Source organism: Microtus ochrogaster, linkage group LG4 (assembly GCF_000317375.1).
Source record: "Microtus ochrogaster isolate Prairie Vole_2 linkage group LG4, MicOch1.0, whole genome shotgun sequence".
In the NCBI taxonomy this organism is placed as follows: domain Eukaryota; kingdom Metazoa; phylum Chordata; class Mammalia; order Rodentia; family Cricetidae; genus Microtus; species Microtus ochrogaster.
The window spans coordinates 64,272,271-64,296,248 of NC_022030.1; the positions used below are offsets into that span (position 1 = coordinate 64,272,271).

Sequence of the window (23,978 nt, forward strand, 5' to 3'; positions counted from 1 at the left end):
TTTTGGAGCCTGTCCTGGAACTAGCTCTTGTAGACCAGGCTGGTCTCGAACTCACAGAGATCCGCCTGCCTCTGCCTCCTGAGTGCTGGGATTAAACGCGTGCGCCACCACCGCCTGGCTCTTTTTTAGTTTTCAAGACAGGATTTTTTCTGTGTAGCCCTGACTGTCCTGGAACTCATTCTGTAGACCAGGATGACCTTGAACTCACAAAGGTCCGTCTGCCTCTGCCTCCCAAGTGCGCACACCACCACCACCTGGCATGGGTTGAATTCTTAGCATCATGAGAAAAAGAAAAGAGATAGACACTTACATAACTTTTAAATTGTCCCGTTAGGAATTTAGACACAGCATTTGGGACCACTCGGATACAGACACCACAGTTCTGGGAACACGAGCAATTTCCTGGTTCTCCATTTCCAGGTTGCCAGAGCCCGCGATGCGGCATATTTTTATCCTTAATGATATCCCCGAGTGGCTCTTCCTCCCTGCTTCTTTCTTTACTTTCTGTAAAATTCTCAAGGTACTCTGGGAGACAGGAGTGACAGCTGGCAGACAGGTGGGCGTGCTTGGCCCGGGAGCCAGCCACAGAGAAGAGCTGCCTCAAGGAGCAGCTCGGGAGAGCTGTCTCAGTAGTTGTGTGATTGGCCCCAGATGCTCCATGCCCATGCAGGTGCACTGGGCTGCAGGGAGGCCCTGAAGGTACCGAGTGGGGGACCTTGGTGATGCCATGAGAGACAGGGCTATAGGACACAATGGCTCATCTCCTCTCCTTAGAGGTTTTCTGTGTGCTGAATCATTTAGCCGATCTTTATTTATGTGTGTTTATGTGTGTGTGCATGTTTGTGGGGGAGTGTGTGTGTGTGTGTGTGTGCGTGCATGTGTGTGTGTTTGTATATAGCACGTGTGAGCAGACATGTGGAGGCCAAAGGACAACCTTGGGTGTCACACATCCCAGGAAGTATTCACCCTGCTTTGGAGTCAAAGTTTCTCATTGGCTTGGCCTCGCTCATAGCTAGGCTGACTGGCCAGTGAGTTCCAGGGCTTCTCCTGTCTTCACTTCCTCAGCACAAGCTGGCGAGCCGGCACCACTGAGCCTGCATTGAGCCAGTATTTATGGAGTCCCTAATGGCGCCTGCATTTAGCCAATGTTTATTGGATACCTAACGGGTACAGGGGCATTCCTAGCTCTTCAGCACAAGGCAGACAAGGTCTCAGCTCGGTTGGATACATCTTTTGTTCTCAGAACGGAGACAGATAAGATAGTTGAGTAGATAGATCAGGCACACAGCTGCTGTGTAAGGCAAAATAATGGCTTCCCCACTTGGTTCCATAGAGATCCGTGTCTCCACCTCAGAACCTGTGAATGAATAAGCGGTCATATAGCAAGAGTGAACTGAAGTTGCCCACGTCTGATCTGAGATAGGAAAGGACACCAGTTCATCAGAAGAATCACAGGGCTAGGCCACTGGCATCATGAAACAGTGATGACCGCCATTACTAGCTTGAAGGACAGAGGAGGGACCGCCAGTCAGGGATTCCACGGAACCCAAGATACAGAAAAAGACAAGAAAGAGGATTTTCTTTTCTCCTGAAGCCTTCAGAAGTGGCACGGTTCTGCTCATACCTTGATCTCGGCACAGCCAGTGAAGGCCATTTTCGGACCTATGGTCTCCGAAAATACGGGATGATGAGTGTGTGGAACTGCACACCACTGAGTTGTATCACTATTGGCAAACAAATACAGCTGAGATAGAGGTAAGCGGTGTGGAAAGGAGCGCAGTGGGGAGGGACTAGATGGGGAGGTCTGAGGAGAAAGGCTCCCAGACGAGATGTTGCGGTGATCAGCCACAGGCAGACCCGGAGAGCCATCTCGCTGCCTTATTTCCCTAAATTTAAAGTTAGAATAATATTCCCTTTTCCAGAATTAATTGAAACAGTGTGTCCTGCGTGCCCGGCTCCTGTGGAGGCTCACTAAATGGATTCCATGTCAACAAGGGATGATATGATGGACACTTAGTGAAGTGAATGGGCTCACTCTGACCCTCCCTCAGTGGGACTACTCCAGGGACCAACCAGCCTTGACTCCATCCCTGCCTCTGTCTTCCTGGTTCTTCCAAGCAGAGGGGTTCTGCCCCAGTGAGCAGGTGTCGGCAGTCTTTCCTAGACAAAGGATCTAGGGTCTCCCCCCGGCTCTGTCCATGGCCACTCAGCCTTGGTTCCAGTTCCCCTGTGGACATTGTGCCCGCCTTTCCCAGACTCTGGAGATCTCAAGTCTTCCATGTCTCATCGCTATCTCTCCTTTCTGTGTCTAGTGTTCCCAGATCTGAGCAAGCCTAGGTGGTTGCCAGGGTCACCCTGTGCTGGTGTGGCAGCTAACCAGCCTCTGGACTTTGGGTTTATCTGTTCCATCGTGTAAAACCAATCATTGTGGTATACCGGGTTCTGTACTTTATGTGACGGTCTCTCTCAGTTCTTAAATCTTCACAGGAGAGCGTTGCCACAGTGGCCCATTGCTTCTGGGAACGAGACAGGTTCAGGAGCATGGGCGGCATCACCAAGGGAATCAGTACACAGCATCACCTAAAACCTGGCCAAGAGCCTTCTCTGAAAAGGGGGCTGCAGGAGTGACTACCTGGGCAGCACACAGCAGCCTCAAGCCATGAGGCCACGGAGCCCAGGAGTGGGAACCCGCAGGAAGGAACGGTGAAAGAGCAGCTGGCATCAGGGTCAGTAAAGAAAGTGACTAGACAGTGAGGCGAGCTTGTCACAGCCAGTATCTCAATACTGAAGTGCAGGCCTCCTGGGAGGTAGTTACGGCAAGAGTGAGTCACTGGGGAGAGAAGCCTTCCCAGGGTTCAAAAGAACTTGACCACAGGAAGAAAGGCATGTGTCAGTGGGTGATGACTTCAGAGAGGGTCGTGGAGGCTTAAGAACAATTGCAGCAGGGCAAAACAAGTCTTGCTGTTCAGTGGGGCCTGCAGCTGCTTCTGTCTTCTCAAGGGGCCAGCAGACGTGATCCATCAGTGGCTACTGGATGCTCACTGTGGACTGGGAGGAGCTTTGGGAACCCCAAATAAGCAGAACAATGACATCAAATTGAATAGTCACCTGGAAGGTAGAGGGTGAGAAGTCTGTCTTTTTACGTGTGTTTGTGTGCATGTGCGCGTGCATGTTCACGTGCATGCCTTTGTGGGGGAATATGCGTGTGTGTGCAGGTATGCACATTATGCATGTGTGTGCAGGGGTGGAGGCCAGAGGCAAATGTTAGGTGCCTTCCTCAGTTATTCTCCATCTTTTTTAAAAAAAATTTAAATGTAAATTTTGTGTGTGTGGGTGTTTTGCTTCATGTATGCCTGAGTTTACAAGCTTATGAGCTTGGCGCCTACAAAGACCAGAGGAGTTACAAGTGGCTGTGAGCCATCATGTGAGTGCTGGGAATCAAACTCTGCTCTTCTAGAAGTGCTCTTGTCTCTCCAGCCCCTCCATCTTATTTTTTGAGACCGGGTCTCACTGAACTAAGAGCTGACCAATTAGGCTAGACTAGCTGGCCAATGAGCTCCCAGGATCCACCTTATTCTGCCCCTCCCATTCCTCTGCTGGGATTACAGGCACACATAGCTGTGCCCTTCTTTGCCACGGACACACGTCCTCATGTTTGCGTGGCCAGCACTTTACTGAGTGAGTGAGCTACCTCCCCAGCCCAAGGTGGCTGTGTTCACGAGTGATCTAGTATTGCTTTTCTGGAGGCGGTGGTATTTCCCGGGAGAAAAGATTCACACTGTTCAATACAGCTCTGAGTGGCCCCTGATCTCACAGGGCAAGCTGAGACGGAAAACTAAATCATCCCACAGAGAGCCAGAAATTGAGATGTCTTTCCCGGGCACAGAGGTTGCTAAATGGGGATTGATTTTTTTTTCCCTTTTCTGATTTAAGTTTACTGAGCACACAGACAAATCGTTAGGAATGTCTGGTAGGGGACAGAGCCAATCATGTCAGCATAGCGCTGACTGGGACAAAGAAGGGAGGTGTATCAGAGGCTGCCAACCGTGGTTTAGGGGCTTGTGGTGCAGTGAAACTTGGTGCTCAATTTAAAATGTACACTTTCTGTTTTGAGCTTACAAGCTTATGAGCTTGGCGCCTAGAGTGGACCTAACCTTATATGTTAGGTCCCTTTCACCTGCAGGTAACAGACCCCTTTAAGAACTTAAACCCAAAGGAACCCTCTCACTAACAGGAAACGCAGGGGCTAGCCAATTCCTAGGTTTGCTATATTTTTTTTTTTCAGCGAATCCAATGGCACCATTCGGGCTGGGGTTAATTTGTGTTTCTGCTCTGCCATCTGCACGTTGACCTCACTCTCTGGTTGCCTTCCCTTATGGTCACCAAACAGCGGCAGTGACTCCAGCTCTCATCTTCTTGTTGGTGGGTCCGGAGCCAGTTTTCCTTGTGTCTGTTTCTAAGAAGGACTTTGATCAGACGCCCCACAGAGAGCCTTCCTGTTACGTCTCTTTGACTGCAATTGCGTATTGTTCCCTGGTCTGAGCCCATCGACTGCAAGGCAGGGCTAGTGTCAGCTCTGTGCTAAGTGGGACAAGAAAGGATGCTGTTTCCAACAAAAACAAAGCAGACCCTAAGGTTCTGGGCCATGAAGCAACAAGATAGCCTGGGGATGTGCAGAGATGGGGGAGAAAAGGCTAGTGTTTCGAGGTAGAGATGGCAGATAGAATGAATATCTTTGCCCAGTCACCTGGGAATGAATTAGCTTTCCTACAGGCACACGGAGAAGGGGGTGGTGTTTTGTTTGCTCCTGAGAATACGGATGCTCCAGGCAGCTAACAGATGAGGGAGAGACTTGACTTTCTCAGGGGAATCTGAGACAATAAAACAGATGAGCAGGAACAAATAAAAAAAAAAAGCGAAACAAAAAAAACCTTTGAGTCAAAGAAAGACCTGAGTTTGCAAAGCGACCAGGTTCAAAATAATCTAGACGTTAGTCACGGGGGGGGGGGGGGGGGGGGAGGAGATGACGTGGAGAGAGGACGGCAGGACCCATCCCTCCCACCACTAGAACCAGCATGAACTTGGACTTGGGTTGGTGTCTGGGACTCAGTCGCACTGCATCTCGAAAGCTACAAAGGAACACCTCTGGGGAATGTCGAAAGGAAACTTGGTCCCAAGAATCTCCCTTTCAAATATGAACCCAGCTGCAAGATGTTTTGAGAAAGTCAAAGGCGTAGAAAAGTAGACCTGTCTGTGTTTACAGCAGACAGAAAGAAATTAAAATGCAGGACCCCAGGATATAGCTGCCATGACACAAAGGGGGCCCCCGTGTCCTCACATGGCCATGTTAGCCCCTGAACCTGTTCTGAGTCCCTCCTTGTGCAACGTCAGGAAGTATGTGTTTGAGCCACATCCTTTGCCCAGAGGTTCAGACGGAATCTTTATTTCACTCGGTGACCACTCAGAACAATAACAGCTGCCACCAGCTTCCTGAACTTCATAACAACGACTCAACCATTTGCCCTCCCAGACACTTGTGACGGGTCAGCTCTTACAGCGTGGTTTTGTTCTTTCTCCAGATTCCACACTGTCCAGAGCAATGTGACAGACACCACCAGGGACCAGGAACTTGACTCACACGTCTGAACTACACAGGTCACGGCAGGCTCTGGCCTCTGGGGTTTCCTTCTGTCTGAAAGAGTAGTCTTGGCGTCTGTGGGAAAGATCATCTCAGAGTCCCTCTTCCTCAGAACATGGATCAAGAGCCTCGGTACCCCCGTCTCCACAGTCCTTATCCCTGACATGCTGCCAGCTCAGCAGAGACAGGAAGTTCTCAGAGATATCCGTGTGATGGAGTTATGAGTGGGACTATTTTTCTTCTTATTCACAGGAATAAGTGTCTGGCAGCAAGTGAAGTCTAGAGGCCCCTATTCAATTCAATGGTGGACCTGGTTGGGGTACCCTGTCTAAAGGCTGCTCAGAGCCCTGCAGCCTCCCTCAGCTACAGTGTAGTTGTCTTTTAGGTCTCTTTGTCCCGGCCCATACCCTCCCTTGCTTCCCAGGGAGCAGAGCTACTCCAAAGGGCAGCACTGGGCAAACAGCTCATTCTGAAGTCAGAGGCCCAAGATGGGTGCCACTTCCCCGAGGGGAGAGTCACTTCCTTTGTAGTTTCAGGAAGGACCCAGGATTCATAAGAACCCCATCTTTGGGTGTGGGAACCTGGGACCAGATGGGCTGAGCATCCTCCCTGTCTCTGGCCTCACACAGTACCCAGAGGAAGTTAACGTGAACCTTAGGTGCAGAAGATTGTCTGGGTCTGAGAACCTGTCTTAAACGGCTTCACAGATCCCTGCCATTACTGCAGATCCTTGCTGAGAGCAGACTGACAGAGCCTGGGGTAGACAGCCGCCATAGACACCTTCCCACACCCATAGCCTCCCCCTGTCACCATCAGCTCTGCTGCCTCTTGTCTTTTCCTTTGCAGGAACTGCTCCCATCTCATCCAAAGCCTTGCTCTTCCTAGACTTTTCCTCCCCTCATTATCCTTCCCTTTCTCTCTTTTACTGTGCCCCCTCCTTGTGTCTTCTCTTGCTCTTTGTCCTTCTCCCTCTCCATCTCGTTCCCTCCCGTTTTCTTCCGTGTTTCCGTCCCTTTCTCATCTTGCAGACTAAGGAAGTAGTGGCGGCTGTCTCCCTTCTTACCAAGATCTGGACATGGCTGCATCGCTTCTAAGCCTCCATGCAGACCACTCCCTCCCTCCATTCACAGAACTGTGACCACAGCAGGGAAAATGTGACATTCTACTTTCCTGTTTGGTTTCCTAGCAGTCGCTGAACAAAGCCAGGTGGCTGCAAAGTCCTGAACGCACGGAACCCATGGCCGAGTGCTACTCATGATCAAACAGCAGCCACGCAGGTGAGGAAGGGCCCATCTCAGAGGGCCCTCTGCCCTGCCTCTCCCATCCACGAAACAGTCTTGGTGTTGCACTGTGCAGTGTCTCAGCCTAGCTCCCGCTTCTGCTGACACTGAACGGGTTCAGGTAGTAGGAATGAGTTATACAGAAACTGTGGCTAAGCTCAGGAAAGAATGTAGGTTTTCGTTTCAATGTGAAAAGGGGAACTAGAGTTAAAATAAGCTGGGACCAGTCGCAGGGCTTCCTGAAGGACAGCTCTGACTTGGCTTCCCCGGGTGTGAGCTTTGATTTGCTCCTCGGTAGTCATATGCTATTGGTTATTTTAGTGTGCGTGCATGCGTGTGTGAGTGCGTGTGTGTGAGAGAGTGTGCGTGTGTGAGTGCGTGTGTGTGTGTGCGTGTGTGTGTTTGAGGGAGGGTCTCATGTAGTCTGGACTGATCTCAAACTCACTATATAGTCGAGGATGACTTAGAACTTTGATCGCCTTAGCTCTAGCCCCGAAAGTGCTAAGATTACAGGTATGTGCTACTATGCCAGACATTATGCAGTAGCAGGGAATCCAGCTGTGGGCTGCATATGCTAGGCAGGCTCCCTACCAATTGAGCAACAGGCCCTGCCACTAGCATTTGTTTTTTGTTGTTGTTTTGTTTGTTTTCCTTCAGTTTTTGATTTTTTATAAGAAAGGACATCCTTACAAACGGGGAATTCCCTAGACCATCTAGGCTTTCTGCCTCTTGGTTAGCTGGTATTGGTGATCAAGACGGTCTTAGGTCAAGTGCAAGATTGGAAACAATTATATCCAGCGATGCCATATCTCTTCCTTGAAAACTGCCTGCCCACTGCCTTGCTGAGGTGGCCATAGCAGGCCATGCTCTGTTCCCATCTGTCAGTGATGGGCAGGCACCTGCTTCTTAACCTCTAAGCAACACAGAGCTCAGTAGCCTGTGTGTGGTCCAGGCAGAGAAAGCTGTTGGTGTCTGAGCCAATCAGATTCCCGTTGGGGGCTGGGCCGTGAGAAGGGCACTGCTCTCAGCAGGGGAGGGGCAAACCCACAGAAGAGCTGACTCACTGAGGTAGAACCCAGCCAGGGCCCCAGCGCCTCTGGGCCCAAGCTCTGGGCTTTTCTAGTGTCCTTCTGGCCCCTTGCATTAATCAGCCAGAGCGACCCCCTAAACCCATGGAAGCTCCCAGTGAAGAGCCACTGAAGGTCTGTGGTCATTTATGAGGTCACAGGAAGCCACCAAAGCAAGAGAGTGAAGACAACGTGGGCACAGACTCCAGACAGATGAAGTTACGGGTTTACGAGCTGTGGGCACAAACCCTCGACAAGAAGCCACAAAGTCACGTCTTTTCCAGTCACACTCAAAGCTGTCGTCACTTTGAAGGAATAGAAGAAACCACAAAGGGGGAGAAAGATCAAAGACACCGACTAACTTTTAACTTAAGAGAGTCGACTCCTAGCAGGAAGCCACCTGAGAAGGACCCCAGGCCACCAGGCAAAGTTCACATAGACCTAGGCTCGGATAAAAGAGCAGAGACCAGAGAGGCCCACCACTTGCCTAAGCCACCTCCCCTGGGCCAGCCACGTCCTCAGAAGCTGTGGCGTCCACATGTGAGAAAATATTCGGATGATGAACATCAGCTGAAACCTTGAACAGAGCGTTTGCTTAAGTGGACCCAAGTCTGTCCTGGCGATTTCCAGTAAACACTAGGCGGGCACAGGTACTTTCTGATCCCTAGACCAACCTGAGACCTTCCAGCCGCCCCTCCATCCATCCTGGTGCTAATGTACACATGAGAGCCGGGTAGAAGCATGAACTGCCTGACCACCATGCCATGCTGCGGGGCAGTTACTTGAGCCCACAGTGGCCTATGCTGGCCTGTCACAGGAAGATTGGTGTGAGCAGATCTGTCCCCTAGAAGGCAGCTCTGCCACATCTGGATGGAGCCAGTCCCCTTCCAGCCTCAGACTCTCGGAAGCAAGCAGCTGGAAGTGATCGAAGTGATTTTTTTTTTTAATTTCATTAGTCACCCTTAGCCTTTAGTCATGGTTGCTCTCTTCCACGTTTCCAGAGGCTTTTCCAAGGCACTCGCCGCCTTTGGTCAAGGCAGGCGCGAGTCTACCTCTTCGGCCTAAGTAATCAATCATGCCCTTCAAGTTTTGGAAGTCACCAACGTCCCTTCCTGTTTCTACTTTCTTTTCAGCTAAACCCTGAAAACTTTGTTCCTTGCCGCTCTGGTGACACGGGACCTAAATGCTCATCTACTCTTACTGCACTGCTCGGATGTGAGCCACACGCCGCGGTGGCTCTTCCTGTGGTCCCCATGAACTTAGTGACACACAGGACCCCGAGACTGTCACCTCCTTTCTGCACACTCCCGTGTTCTCTTAACGAAGCTCAGCAAAAAATAACTTCCCTGCCTTCCACATCCCCCGGCTGCCACACACTGTGGTCAGACAAAGCCCTCATGTTTGCACCACAGCTTCACCATGGTGGTCTTCGTGGACTGACTGGCGCTCTTGATTTTTTTTTTCCTTTTAAAGTTCACCTGTAGCTGGTGAGATGACTCAGGGGGTATAGGCTCTTGCTGCCAAGGCTTAGGGTTTGAGTTCAATCCCCAGAACCCACATAGCAGAAAGAGAGAAGTAGCTCCTGAAAATTGTCCTCTGAACACTACGAGCACACCACGTAGATGATAGATAGATAGATAGATAGATAGATAGATAGATAGATAGATAGATAGATAGATAGATAGAGCCTGGTCTACAAGAGCTAGCTCCAGGACAGGCTCCAAAACTACAGAGAAACCCTGTCTCGAAAAACCACAAAATAAATAAATAAATAAAAGATAGATAGATAGATAGATAGATAGATAGATAGATAGATAGATAGATAGATAGATAGATAGAGTTTCTTTATAGCTTTGTCTATTTTGCCTTTGTATAGTGAATTCAGATGCCACGGCTGTCAGCATTGGGCAGAAGGGGGCTATGGGAAGTTAAAGGCACCATCTCACCTCATCTTGTCCCCTTGCAAGTTCACCCCCCTCTGCTGCTTCCTGGGTCCCTTACGTTTGCTCCTTGGTAGTAGTCAAAGAAAACAGTAGATTGAGACACAGCCACTGTCTTGGTTCCCTTCACCATCTTGTCCCTTTTCTCAGCCAACGGTCCCTGACATGCGTGACTATCATCCTACGACTCGTCATCTGTGAAGAGTCACGGTTATTTACTCAGCCCAAAACGTGTGCTTTGGGGACAAAGCTAAGCTCTGCCAGGTCCTCACACTGAGGCTCCTCGGGCCACCTGCTCTTCCTCCTCTTTTTCACTTTCTCCCAGAGCAGGCACCAGCTGGTTCGGGACTTACCTGAACAGTGAATTCATCATCCTCGTTGGGCAGAATCCTGTAAGTGTAAACACAGTTCCGGAACCTGAAATAGATCAAAGACGATATTAGAAACTCTGTGCAGGGAAACAAAGTTTGCTCGGACCAAGAAGAACAAGGCTGTTTGACAGAGCATGGGGAGTCTGCACAAAGTCTCCAAAGGTCAGCGTTGATGGTGTTCTGAGGCGAAGCTGAACCAATGTCTCACACCCCTGCATACAGCACTGTTTCCGCGCTGCCTCAGCACACCAAGAGTGGCCACGGATGTACCGTTTATGTCACTGCTAGATAGCATGGGGGTCGGATCTAAATGCGCCCGTCATCCAGAGGGGCTTCCTCAATTGCTTAGCTGCCATGTTGTCTAAGAGAATGGAGCAAGAGATGTGTTTGAAGAACTGAAACTCCCAGGGGCTCAGCAAGATGGTGTGGTAACAGGGTCTGGAGTACAGCTGCAGAGGGAACACATTGGCCAAGGTGTGGCTCCCAGTACCAACCTTCCGCTGGGACCTCATTCTCCCTACTTGGCTCCTTCCCTGTGGACTCCTTGCTTTATGGCTTCCTTCTTCCTTAAGTGAGCCCTACCCCTTCAGACACTCAGATTTGCAGAGGGTTGGAAATCTCTGGCTATTTCTGTAGAGGAAGGGCCCAGTACCTAAGATCTCCTTCTCTTCTTAGAAGCTCTATCTTCTTTGGCTCAAGGATACCAGGCACTTTTGACCTTCCTAGAATCTCTGAAAGCAAGGGCTTGTTTAAGCTAAGGACCCTATGGTAAGGGGCCATTGGTGAGCAGTCTCCAGCTTGCTGGTATCTGATAGCATGGTGGCCATGGGAGTCTCCTGGTGGCCAAGGCTGGAAGGCTGTAAGAAGTTTTGGGGAACACCATCACTACTAGCTCCTCCTGAGATCTGCTAGAATGACCTCTCCTCCACCTTCCTCTGTTTGGGATTTATGTAAACAGTGAAAACTAGGTATCCTTATTGCCCCAAGGGCTAAGTTCTGTCAACAACACAACGCTTCTGAGAGTTAGAGAGGCTGGCGAGAAGTCTCAGTAGATAAGAACACTTGCTACTCTTCCAGAGGACCTGGGCTCAATTCCCAGCACCCACATGGAGACCAGCAAACTAACTGTAATTCAAATTCTACGGGATCCAGCATCATTTTCTGGCCTCTGCTGATACGGCATGAACATGCTACACACACATACACACATACACACATACACACACACATACACACAAACATAGGCAAAACACATACAACTATATCTTACAAAAAGTCACTTAACCCCTTCCATGTGCCAGACTCAGTACCACGATTTCACATGTGTTATTAGTTAACTCAGTTTACAGTTTTTATACTGAGGGTTGGGTGTTTAGCTCAGTTGGTAGTGCTTGCCTAGCATTTATGAAGCCCTGAGTTCAATTCCCATCACAAACCAAGCATGACGACACACATCTCTAATGCCAATGGAAACAAAAGGATCAGAAGTTCAAAGACATCCTCAGCTGCACACGGAATTGGAGGTCAGTCTGGATTACATGAGACTGTGTCTCCAAAACCAGAAACTAACAAACAAACATATCCAAAAATGACTGTATATTGAAAAAAAAATGACACACACACAGAAAGTTGTAAAATGAAAAATATGTTTCCTCCATCCTATGAGTTTCTTAGACTTATTCTTATTTGTAAAATATTTTTAAAATATACATACGATTATGTGTCTATATATACCTTTAAATGTATATAAAATTATACTGCTTACACTGTATTAAAGTTTTCTTTCTTCATAAAATATCACGGAGTTCTTCCACATTGTGGTGGTTTGAGTGAGAATGTTCCCCATAGGTTTCTGTGTTTGAATACTTGGCCCCAGTTGGTGGAACTGTTTGGGAAGGATTAGGAGGTGTGGCCTTGTTGGAGTAGGTGTGTCATTGGGGGTGGACAGTGAGGTTTTAAAAGGATCAGGATGTAAGTTCTCAGCTACCTGCCTGCTGCCATGGTCTCTGTCAGGATGATCATAGGCTCCAGACCTGTTAGAATCCTAGTAAACTCTTTTTTTTTCATAGGTTGCCTTGGACGTGGTATCTCTTCATAGCAACAGGGATGTAACCCAGACACGTGAGCTGAGAGAGATGGTTTGCTGATGGTCTCAGCATTCTTCCACATAGATACCCCATTATGCCCTTGACCAGGACCTGATGGTAGTGGTAATTTGAATATTTTGCCTTTATTCAATAATGCTGCAGTGAACAAGCAGCTCTGCTCCTACATCTGTGCACACGTGGATGAACTCTTTGTTTTCATGTTATCATAAGACAAAGAGGATAGCAACGCCACATCTGCTTGCTGCCGGGAAGACTAACCGCATTCATGTACTAAGAGCCTTATGAGCTGTGCCTGGCTCACACTGGACCCTCCGAGTGTCTGCCTCCCAAGTGCTGGGATTAAAGGCATGTGCCACCACCACCTGGCTTAGTTATCATGTATAAATAAAACTAGGCAGAGTCAGCCCGTCAAAAAGACATAGGCATTTTACACACATGCACACTTTTATGTAGCTTAGACCTGCTTCAAACTCGTGATAATCCTCCTGTCTCAGCCTCCCAAGCGCTGGGATTGCAGGTGTGAGCCACTGTATCTGGCTGGCAGTCTGCATTTTGGTAGAGACTACCATCTGCCATCCAGCAAGACTGTCATTTTTTTTTTCTTCCTCCTAACGGATATGAGAGTGTCTATTTCCTCATGCCCTGCTGACTGGTTTATCAGATTTCTTAATCTTTGCAAATCTGAGAGGGGGAAGAACAATGACAGCTTGCCTTCATTTGCCTCTCCCTGTGAGAAAGGTTCAGCATGTTCTTGTTCTTGGCTGTTTCTGTTTCTTTTTCTTTGAATTCCTTTTTACATCTTTGTCTCGCTTTTTCTTTCTGTCATCTTGTGCTTATTTACAGAACTCTGATCTGTGTTGCTATTCTTTTTCAATGACGTTTGCTGGTTATCTTTTGTAGCTGGATAATTTTACGTTTTTATGTCATCAGTTTTATAAGCTTTTCTTTTATGGTGTGACATTCATATATACTTTAAGAAAATTCGGGGCAATGCTTTGGGAGATTGCATGACTTTGTTGCTTCATTTCCCCATGGGAAAACTTCTCAGGAGAGCTCATGTGGCTTTAGCCCCAACTTTCTGTCCCCGTTCCCCAACCCCCAAACCTGTCTCTACAGTCCAAGTTGATACCACCACTATCTGGCCTAATGTCATCTCAGGTCTCAGAGATCTCTTGGGAACACAGGGAATCCTCACAACACTCCCTTAGCCATCCCCCATGGTTCCTAACCTCAACCCTATGCAGAGCCAGGGGACTGTAGAGTCTGCTCTGCCCTGTTCAGAGCTTATCTCTCAGGAGCCCTGACATTTCCTCCTACAGATAACAAAAGGCTCAGGAGGGTGAAAATGGCTCTCTCTGGCTGAGGGCAACTACTTATGGAAGAGCCACAAGGAGCCGGCAAAACACATGGGCTCACAGACAGAAAAAAGACAGAGAGGCAAAGAGGGGCTACTCCAAACAGGAAAACCCCCTTAGTTTAGTTAAATGTTGGGGGGAAAACCTGCCAGGCCTTTTCAAAGATGTTCTAGAAACTGAAACAAAGAAACAAGTCTCACGGGACAAAGGCCGAAATCAGAACTGAATACAACAGGAGCATCTCAGATGACCCTGCCTGAGAGCTGTCCTTATGCAGACATCATAGCCATCACCCTTATGCAAACACCAGTCCAAAATTAAATTTCAAAGAGTTCTGGGGCCTCCACAGAGAGGCTAGCCCCCACCCCGGCCCCGTTCATCAGCAGCTACCCTTCTCCCTGGTCTTATGTGGAGTATGAGCCACATACTTATGTGTGCACAGGCCAGCTCATGTCATGACACATATGTCCACATGTGCATTCACATAACACACACACATGCATACATGGATGCACAGCACACTTCTAACACACGTACAAGATATTACAGCCATAATAATGTCGAGAGCAGGCTGTGTGTGGCTCCGTGGTAGAGCACTTGTCTAGCATGTGAGCAGCCCTGGATTGGATCCTCGACTCCATGGGGGAAAATCAATATGTTGCATGCAAAGATCCCACAGGTAAATTCTGTTTGACAAGGGCACCTCCAGATACTGTGTTCATTGCATGCTGGGGATGATGGCTCTTGATCAGTCATTGTCATTCTTCTGGGTGATTTGGTACCAATGTGGGGTTGCTAACGCTAACTCTCAGCTGTGTGACTCTACCTTGCCCCACGGCCCCATGGGATCCCCATGGGATCCAGATCAGGACAAACCTTCCTTCTGTTACCAAAGGACATCTTCCGTCCTCAAGGGAAGGTGGTCTAAGAGCAGAATTGCCACTTAACTTGCTCCATTGGTGACAAGTGACAGAAGTCTGTCCTGAGCTGATCCTGGAGGAGGAGCAGAAGTGGGAAGTTGCCTTTGCTGGGGTGGGAGGTGGGTGAAGAGTCGGGGGACAATCCTGGAATGAATAGCATGAGAAATTGTGTTTCACCACGAGAGGAGAGGGCAGTCACATGTGAGTAGGAAACTGGTCAAGTCTGATGATTCCTAGCCAACGACATTAGCAATGACTAGAATCACCTTTCACACCGTGAGTCCCATAGAGAGGCAGAGAAATCGAACTTGAAAACCAGACACCAGGGCTTGTCTCACTCCACAATCTGCTCCTGGAATTGCTTGTAAATCCCACGCTGACTCTTGCTAAGCGCCACTTCTAATTTCTAGAAAATACTCCTTGCGTTTTCTCTTTTCAAGGTTAAATATGGCACACTTCTGGGCAAGGTGGGATAGAAGACAAGCAAAATGGGAAGTCTGCATTCAGGAAGCCATGTGGAGTTGGGCATGGTCCTGCACACCTACAGTTCCAGCACTTGGGAGGCTGAGGCAGGAGGATAGAGAATTCAAAGCCAAAATGTGACACTTCCCCCATGCTCCAGTCAAAAGAGGAGTCAAGTCATTTTGGATAACACAGAACTAAGAGAATGGACATAGCCCCAGAAATCAAGAGTGTTTAACACCTGCTACCCAAACATAAAGAATTCCAGAGTCACAGGGCTAAGATAGTGTGACAGAGGCCATCTGTGGCTCACATGGGTCCCTCCAGAAGAGAGAAAAGAGGAGGAGGGTCAAGTGGCCAGCAGGTGAGAAGCTGACAATAGGCAGGCACAACACTGTCCTCAGTCATAGGAACCCAAGTGGTCACTCTTGACCTAAAGCTTTAGGAAGCAGAGGCATGGGAGCAAGGCCCCTAGAAGATAGCCTTCCATCTGTCTGTTGAGAGTTTACCCCTTGGCCCAGTACCACTCAACTCTTATTGGTTTGGGAGGGAGTTCTTATCTCCTTCCTTCTTACTTTTTTGTTTATTTGCTTGATAAGATAATTTCGGCAGAGATGAACTTCTGATTCTAAAAGAAGTTGTACACACACATTCTCTCTCTCTCTCTCTCTCTCTCTCTCTCTCTCTCTCTCTCTCTCTCTCTCTCTCTTGTTGTTACTGGATCTGTGAAATATACCACCACTCAAAAGAGACCTCCACCCCAGAAGGACATAAAGGAGTAATCTCTGTCTTAAATAAACCCATTGTTTCAAAACATCATGGTGAGGCCCAGGGAGGTAAATCTGAATTCCTAGAACCCATACATCCTAGTTCTACCCCAACCAAAGGCAAAGAAAAGACTACTTTGGCAGGGTATAAGAGATTCTCCTTGAGGAAGACATTTTCTTTTTCCATCTGGCTCCACTATATGACTTTAGAAATACTGGCCAGTGTCATGAGCCATGGGATGTGAGTAAGCGGTGTAAGCGTTTGGAAGGAAAAGACTATAATCTTGATTTCTAGATGATATGAAGACCTGTTCAGAAGAGTTAGGGCTGGGCAGGAGGCTTGGTGGGCCAGCATGCAGACCGGAGTTCAGATCCCCAGAACCCATGTGAAAGAGTGGGGTGTATCGCCTGTGTGACAGCGCATGCCTTGAGTCCCAGAGCGTGGGAGGTAGGCACATCTCTGTGAATTCTAAACCAGCCAGTGTGACATAGTGAGACTCCAGGGCTGGGAGGGGATGGGCAGCAGAGACAGGAGGCTTGCTGGGTCTGGTCAGTCAGCCCTAGTCCAAAACAGCAAGCTCTGTGTTCAGTGAGACACTGTCTCAAGGGAACGATGCAGAGAGTGATAGATCAGGATATCCGATGTCCTCCTCTGGCCTCCACTCACACACACAGGTGTCTTAGGTAGGGTTTCTATTGCTGTGACAAAAACACTATAACCAAAAATCAAGCTGGGAAGGAAAGGGTTTATTTGGTTTAAACTTCCACAGTGCTGTTCATCACCAAACAAAGTCAGGACAGGGACTCAAGCAGGGAAGAACTCTGGAGGCAGGGATTAAGGAAGAGGCTATGGAGGGGTGCTGATTACTGGCTTGCTTCCCCTGGCTTGCTCAGCCTGATTTCTTAGCAAACCCAGGACCACCATCCCAGAAATAGTAGCATCCACCATGGGCTGGGTCTTCCCCCATTGATCATTAAATGAGAAAATGCCAGATCTCATGGAGGCATTTCTCAACTAAGGCTCCTCTCTCTCTGATGATGCTAGCCTGTGTCAAGTTGACACACACAAACCAGCCAATACAGCAGGCCAACACACACCACAGATGCTAACATTTCTTTAAAAAGTAAAGATAAAAGAAGCAGCTGAAAGATTGATGAGGAATTGTCAAAGAAAGTGACAGAATGAAAGATGAAAGCATAAAATTCTCTGCAGGCAATTTGTTATCGTGAACCAGTAACAACGGGGAGAGTGTAACATTTACAATAGTAATGAAAATATAAAACCACCAGCAGAAACCCTGACAAGAAATATTCTGGGTCTGTATGAAAAAATATTACACCATCAAAGAGATAACATAATAAGACTGAATGTCGCTAAAATGTCAAGCCCACAGATTACATTATAATTCTTGCCATCCCAGTGAAAGTTACAATACAAAGTTTTGTCCAACTTGAAAAGTATTATTATCTGGTTTACATGGAAAAACACTTGAATATAAGATAATATAAGAAAATCCCAAAACATTTTGCAAAATGATGCTATTGTCTTTGCAAGAAGAATGGTAGGGGGACATACTTGGACAGATAAACAACCAAAAAGGACCTTAGTAAGACTTAGCAATTATCAGACAAAGGAATCATGGAGGGGAAAGGATACAACATTTAATAAGAGCTCCCGGGAAAGATGGCTACTTGAGAAAAATAAGCATAAGTTTCCATCATTTGTCATCCATTAAGGCCAACAAGATTTAAGTTTTCAATGTGCACAATAAAAAAATAAGGAGACGGGGCGGGGTAAAAAAAATAAAAATAAGGAGACAACAGCCTAGGCCACTGCTATATTTGTTCGTATAATCAGGATGCTAAACACACAATATTCATTATTCAGTGAGCACGTGCAATAATTCTACCACATCGATCCTCTTATGCTTGGTTTTCAGATGAGGAGCATAGGGCCCAGGGTAATTAGATAAACAGATGGAAGTTCCTTTGGTGTGGGAAGTTCTTCTGTATGCATGTTGTTTTTATTGGTTAATGAATAAAGAAGCTGTTTTGGCCAGTGGCTTAGCAGATTAGAGCTAGGAGGGAAAACTAAACTGAATGCTGGGAGAATGAAGGCAGAGTCAGTGAGACAGCATGTAGCCGCCAGAGGGGAAAGATGCAGGTTGTTAGTTAGAACCTTGCCTACGGTAGGCCACGAAATTTGTAGTAAAATATAAAGTAATGGAAATGGGTTAATTCTAGATGTAAGAGCTAGCTAGCAATACACTCAAGCTATTAGCCAAACAACATTGCAAATAATATAGTTTCTGAGTGATTATTTTGTGGTCTTGGCAGCTGGGAACTAACAAGCTGCCTCCCCCAACATTCCTTCTGTCACCCGAGTTGATTAGCTACAAAGACCCAGTCCTAATCCTCATAAGTGAGTTTCTGCATGCAGAAGGAGTCTCTGTGTTGGAAATCCAAGGAAGAAGTGAAAAAGGAAAACAAAGAAAAAAAAGAAAGTGATAGACTTTGCGAACATTTATGATCCTTCTATGTCAGAGAACATAAAGCTTAAAGACAAACCATCATGAAAATGTATTTGCAAAAAAGCATGACACAATAACTTACATAGGCAGATAACGAAGCTTGCAGTAGCCCTGATGCTGGGGACTGAACCCAGGACCCCATGAATACTAGGCAAACATTTTAACTACTGGGCTACATCCCCAGCCCCCTCCACTTTCTATTGAGACAGGACCTCGTTATATGGTCCATGGTGGCCTGGGATGCATAACCATCCTTCCTCCCAAGCTGCATACACTTTTAATTGAAGAAAAGAGGCTAAGAGAATGCAAAAGAGGATGGCCAGCAAGCCTCTCAAACCAGATCAGCAATCAAAAGTAAATCAAAATGAGCAAGGATGACCTTGCACCTTAGACTCTAATTTTTTTTTAAAATAACCATATGTAGAATAGGATATTGGAAGGAGGTGGGTGTTCTCTCATGCCGCTTGCCAGAAGCATAAATTAAGTCAAAATCTCTGCTAAGCAATTTGCCATTTTGTATCAACAGCCTTTGAAGGCTCCAGCTCTGTGATCTAATAGTCCCCTGGGGATTTGCAACCAGAAACATGTGTAACAATTCTGCTGGATGAGTGCTGATAATGCAAATGTCAGATAATCAAAGAATCATTCCATAAAGCATGAAACATCCTGGAAGAGAAGCCTGTGCTTCCAGCAAGGGTGATGTTTAGGAAGAAATTCTAACTAGGCAGGAAAACCCCAGGTTGCTAACTAGGTTGCTGGAAACCTCAGACCACAAATGAAAGGTGGTGCTCTGTGTGTGTGTGTGTGTGTGTGTGTGTGTGTGTGTGTGTGTGTGTGTGTGGTGTTATACAATAGAGCTTGCATATATATATGGAGAGAGAATGAGAAGACATAAACAAATCAACAAGGCTTATTCTAGTCTCTCAATGACTGGGTGATGGGTATACTTGTTTTATACTTTTTACTTTATGCTTAACTTTTTGTGGAGGTTGAGACAGGGTCTCACTAAGGCTGACCTGAACTCATGGCAATCTTCCTGCCTCAGCTTTTTGAGTGTGGCGTTACAGGCATGTTCCACCACACGGAGCGAATACCACTTCGGTTACTGGAAAGAAGACTTCACTGTTTATCTCCAGCTCTGTCCACTCCTACGCTGCCCACTCCAGCTGCAGGGCCAGGTGAGCACTCCCTTGCTGCAGAGGGTCCTTTGGCCAGCCCTGCACGGTATTATTTCAACTGCAAACTAAACCCAAACTGATGGGTTCTAAAGCCTGTTAACAGCATGTCCACTCCCGTGTATGTATTTAGGGGCACAAGCGCACACACTTAAATGTAGGAGTAGAGGCCAGAGGACAATCTTTAGTGTCCTCCTCCCTCAGATGCCATCTTTTGCTTTGTTTTGTTTTGTTTTGTTTTGTTTTGAGGTAGGGTCTCTCAGTGGCCTGAGGCTCATTGGTTTCGTTAGGCTGGCTGGTCAGTGAACCCCGGGGATCTTCTCATCTCTGCCTCCCCAGCACTGGGATATCAGGCATTCATCATCCCGCTTGGCTTTTTTGTGTGAGCTGTGGGGATGGAATGCAAGACAAGCGCATTGCCAACTGAGCCATTTCCCTAGCCCAGTAAGATGGTTTTCTAAGTAATGAAGACAAAAAGAACATGTGCAGTACGTTGAGGCAACTTTACAAGATGGGCAAATTTGTAGGGTTTGTTAAAAGAAAAAGGAAATCTGACCCCATATGTTTCTTAGTGTTTCTTATACGCCTTCTCCCCACCTCTTCCACCTCTCTCCCAAAGGGCACGAACCCACTGCAGCTACCAGTGTGGGGCCCCCTCTTATAGAATATTCTGAGTCCTGTCTAGCTTTTCCACAGCTGTGGGACTTCAACCCTCTGGTACCTCCTTACTAAGGCGGAGCTAGAGTTAGAAGGTTATAGGGGCCTGCCCCTCCTCCAGACTTCCCCTTCAGTCTCTGTGTCTGTGCCCAGGCCCCTCCCTCTCTCAGGCTCCCAGGCGGTCAACCCTGGTGGCGCAGCAGCCACCAGACACTCTTGCGTCAGTGATGTCCTCTTCCTGCCTCAATCGCTTTGAGCATTTCCTCTGTGGAGGCCCCACATGACAGCTCGTGTCTCCCAGAGGCCTCCAGGAAGTCCCGGAAGTGACAGTGTCACAGCTCTCCCGTCATGGAACTTTCTTCACAGATGGGTCCCCTGCTTCTCTGCTTCTGAGACATCACTGGTTGCTCTCAGCTCATAAAACCAATGGCCAGATGTATTTTTACATATGCAAAGCACATGGTGCGTGTACTCTGGCCGGTCAAGGGCTAGGCCTGGGGATATCCATCTTATTCCCATCTTCCTATCTTGTCCTCTCAAGGATGTAGCTACTAGAATGTGCAAAGACTTCATAGCCAGCTCTCCAAATAAGACATACAGACGACCCATTAGCAGCGGTAACATGAGGGATACAACTTAAAATCACAGTTAGATGTTGTCTCACACCACTAAGCTGGGGAGAATAGAAAAGACAGGCACATTTAGGAAGTAGAAGCATTAAGATCAGGAGTTCAATTTTGACTGTAATAGGGAATACGGAGCTGGCCTAGGCTACATGAGACCACGGCTCACACACAGGCAAACAAGCAAATGGATGGGGAGGTAGTTGCCAGTAAAACGTTTCCCTTGAAAGCATAATAACTCTAGTTTGATGCCCAGAATGTACATTAAAAACCAACCAATTAACCACAACAACAAACTGGGTTTTTGTGGCTCTCTCCCTGGCCAGCCTAATCTACATGACAAGTTCCAGGGCATTGAGAACCTCTGTCATAAAAAAAAAAAATTAAAAAGGTGGGGCTGGTGAGATGGCTCAGGGGGTAAGGGCGCTTGCCACCAAGCCTGACTACTGAGTTCCGTCTCTAGGACCCACATGGTGGAAGGAGAGGATCAATCCCTGAAACTGTCCTCTGGCTCACACACACACACACACACACACACACACACACACACACCCTAGATACCAAACCAGTAAAAAAAACTGGACCCCCCCCCCCCACATGGCTGGCGAGAGGGTGCCACAGCTGAGCACGAGAGTTCAGCAGTTCCTCAAAATGCTAAATATCAAATCACCACATGACCCAGCCCCGCCTCTCAGGGCCATACCCAAGACTACTGCACATAGAATCCACACAAAGGCGGGTTCACAACTCTTCACAGAAGCATTGCTCATAACAATGAAAAGGTAAAACACAGTGCAAAAGTCATTCAACAGGTGCCCATGGGGTGTCCATACAATGAACTAATAAACTCATAAACTGACCAAAAGATGGACACCTGCTGCAATTCAGATGAACTTGAAGCATTATGCCAAGTGAACAAATCCATAGTTCCCCAAACTGGAAATTTGCTTTTCAGGTAAGTCCTTAGAGAAAGAAAGGGGATTGGCTGTTTCCAGAGGTCTGGGGAAGGAGCAGCAGCAAGCAGCTGCTCAGGGTATGGTGGAGGGGTCTTTTGGGGACAGTGAGAATGCTCTGAATTAGACAGTGGTGTTGGCTGCACAACAATGTGGCTGGACTAAGGAGCACTGAACCACAAACCAGCCTGTGGACGGTGACTTTACAGTGTGAGCACTAACCTCAGAAGAAGCACTGTAAGCCAGGGAAATGGCCTGGCCGGCCTCACTTGGGAGCTGGGTTCTAGGGATCTTGCTAATATAACAAAGTGACTCTAAGCAGATCATAAGCAAGTTTTGCCCCTCAGGGCTATGTGGCCTAGCATGAACCAGGGAGCAATAGCAGAGTTCTTGTTCCATCTGCGAGGCAGGGAGGCAGGAGCCTCGTATCCCAGAGAGATGAGGTTGATGTTAAAGAGTGCTAATGTCCTTGCACAGGTGAGCGTAACCTACGTGGTAGGCAGAGCTGCAAAACGCACCTAAGCCAGTGCCTACCCTGTACCTGGGAAGACAGATCCATTCTGTGTCACTTCATATAAACGCTATAATTAAATAGGCCTTGCTGGTCTCCAAGAGCACCATCCTCAGACAGAGGCTTTTTCTCATGTCAAGAGGACGTCAGGAGCCCACGGACCTCTAGTTCTGGCTTCTGCTGATGCTGGCCTTTCCTCATTTGCCTTCAGGGCCAGATACGGGAAAACAACTCCACATTGCCTTTGCACAAAAGGCATTAGCAAGCTGTGGAAGCCTCACAGAAACTTTAAATGGAGATTGGAAGAAGGGAGTCAACTGCGCACCCTCTCACAGCACAGCCCATGCCCTGACCCCTCTGCTGGGCATTTCCACCCTTAAAAGCCCTTCTCTGCAATTCTTCTCTTTCCACCAAAACCAGGTGTGACAAGGTTTTCACCCCACTCTCAAGAATCCCGAAAACTGGGCCTGTTTTATCACTTCTGGCAGGCTTGGGGCCTGCTCTCCCTCCAGGGGCTGGCTAGTCACTGCTTTCCTTCAGATGACTAGAATGCCACCCCTGAGGGCATTTTCAATGGTAAATGTCCCATGTTTTTTTCCTTTTCATTTCTGTACTGCCAGGACTAACAAGCCCGGAACTATCTAGTATTCGATCCTCACCCCATCATCAGGCACTATGGAAGGCTGCTTGCCGAGGGGATCCCTCACACATCTGACTAGATCAAAGGCAGCCATGTTCTCCCAACAAGAGAGGAAGCCAGATGGCTCCAGAATGGTGCAGGGGAGAATGCCACTCATGCGGATGGTAGCTAACTTGATCTAGTTGAATTCGGGTACTGTCTGGGTCTGGCCAGCTCTTTCAGGAAGAGCAGTTGCACCCAAATTCTTCCCTTGTAGCTGAAGCAGAAAAGAAGCTACCTGGCTGACCCACAGACCCTGAATTTGCTGACCTACCCTCCAAAGCAGTATCTTCTCTGTAGCACACAGTACCAGGCCTTGCTGTCCCTGCTCACGAGCCTCATAGCCTCTTGAATGCCTTCCATCCACCTGGCCAATATCCCACGCAGGGCCCACGGGTGCACCATGGAGGAATTGAGTAGAAATGAGAGGCGATGACGTGGGCCCCACTTAGAAGAGCTCACACTCCCTTTCAAGGAAGGCAGACTAGCACTCCAATCCTACTGGCAAGATGCCCCCAAGACAGGCTCTGGGCCCTCAGTGTAACTCCAGGCTCCCCTAAAACAAGGCTCTCTGAGTGACTGAGAAGAGACAAAAGCCTTCTTGCTTGGTGGTAAAGGACAGGGCTGCTCTTTCTCAAGGCAGTGAGGGTCAGGGTGTGTGGGAATGCGTGTCCTACATCACACGGGTGGTACTGAATGCACCTTTGTCTTTAAGCATTTACTCTGGCTGTGTCTAGTCAACTCTCCTAGCCCGAAGGCCATCCTGACAAGACTGTGCTCTCCCCAGAGTGCCAGACGTACCTAAGCCACAGACATGGGGCCCCTGCTGCTGTCCTTTCAGTCACAAGAAGGGACATGGATGAAGCTCCAGCTTCAGGGTCACTAAGTTCCTGACCCACGGCTGCATGACACAGAGTCCACATGGACCGGTGTCCAGGAAG

General features: G+C 48.0%; 1 protein-coding gene across 1 annotated transcript in view; it reads right to left on the bottom strand.

The window, feature by feature from the left end:
• The window catches only part of Inpp5d (inositol polyphosphate-5-phosphatase D), a 111,317-nt gene that overhangs the window by 84,864 nt on the left and 2,475 nt on the right, over positions 1-23,978 (bottom strand). The window contains exon 2 of the mRNA XM_005361784.3: positions 10,279-10,342. Within this exon, the coding sequence (XP_005361841.2) occupies positions 10,279-10,342 (64 nt within the window). The remainder of the gene's footprint in view (positions 1-10,278; positions 10,343-23,978) is intronic.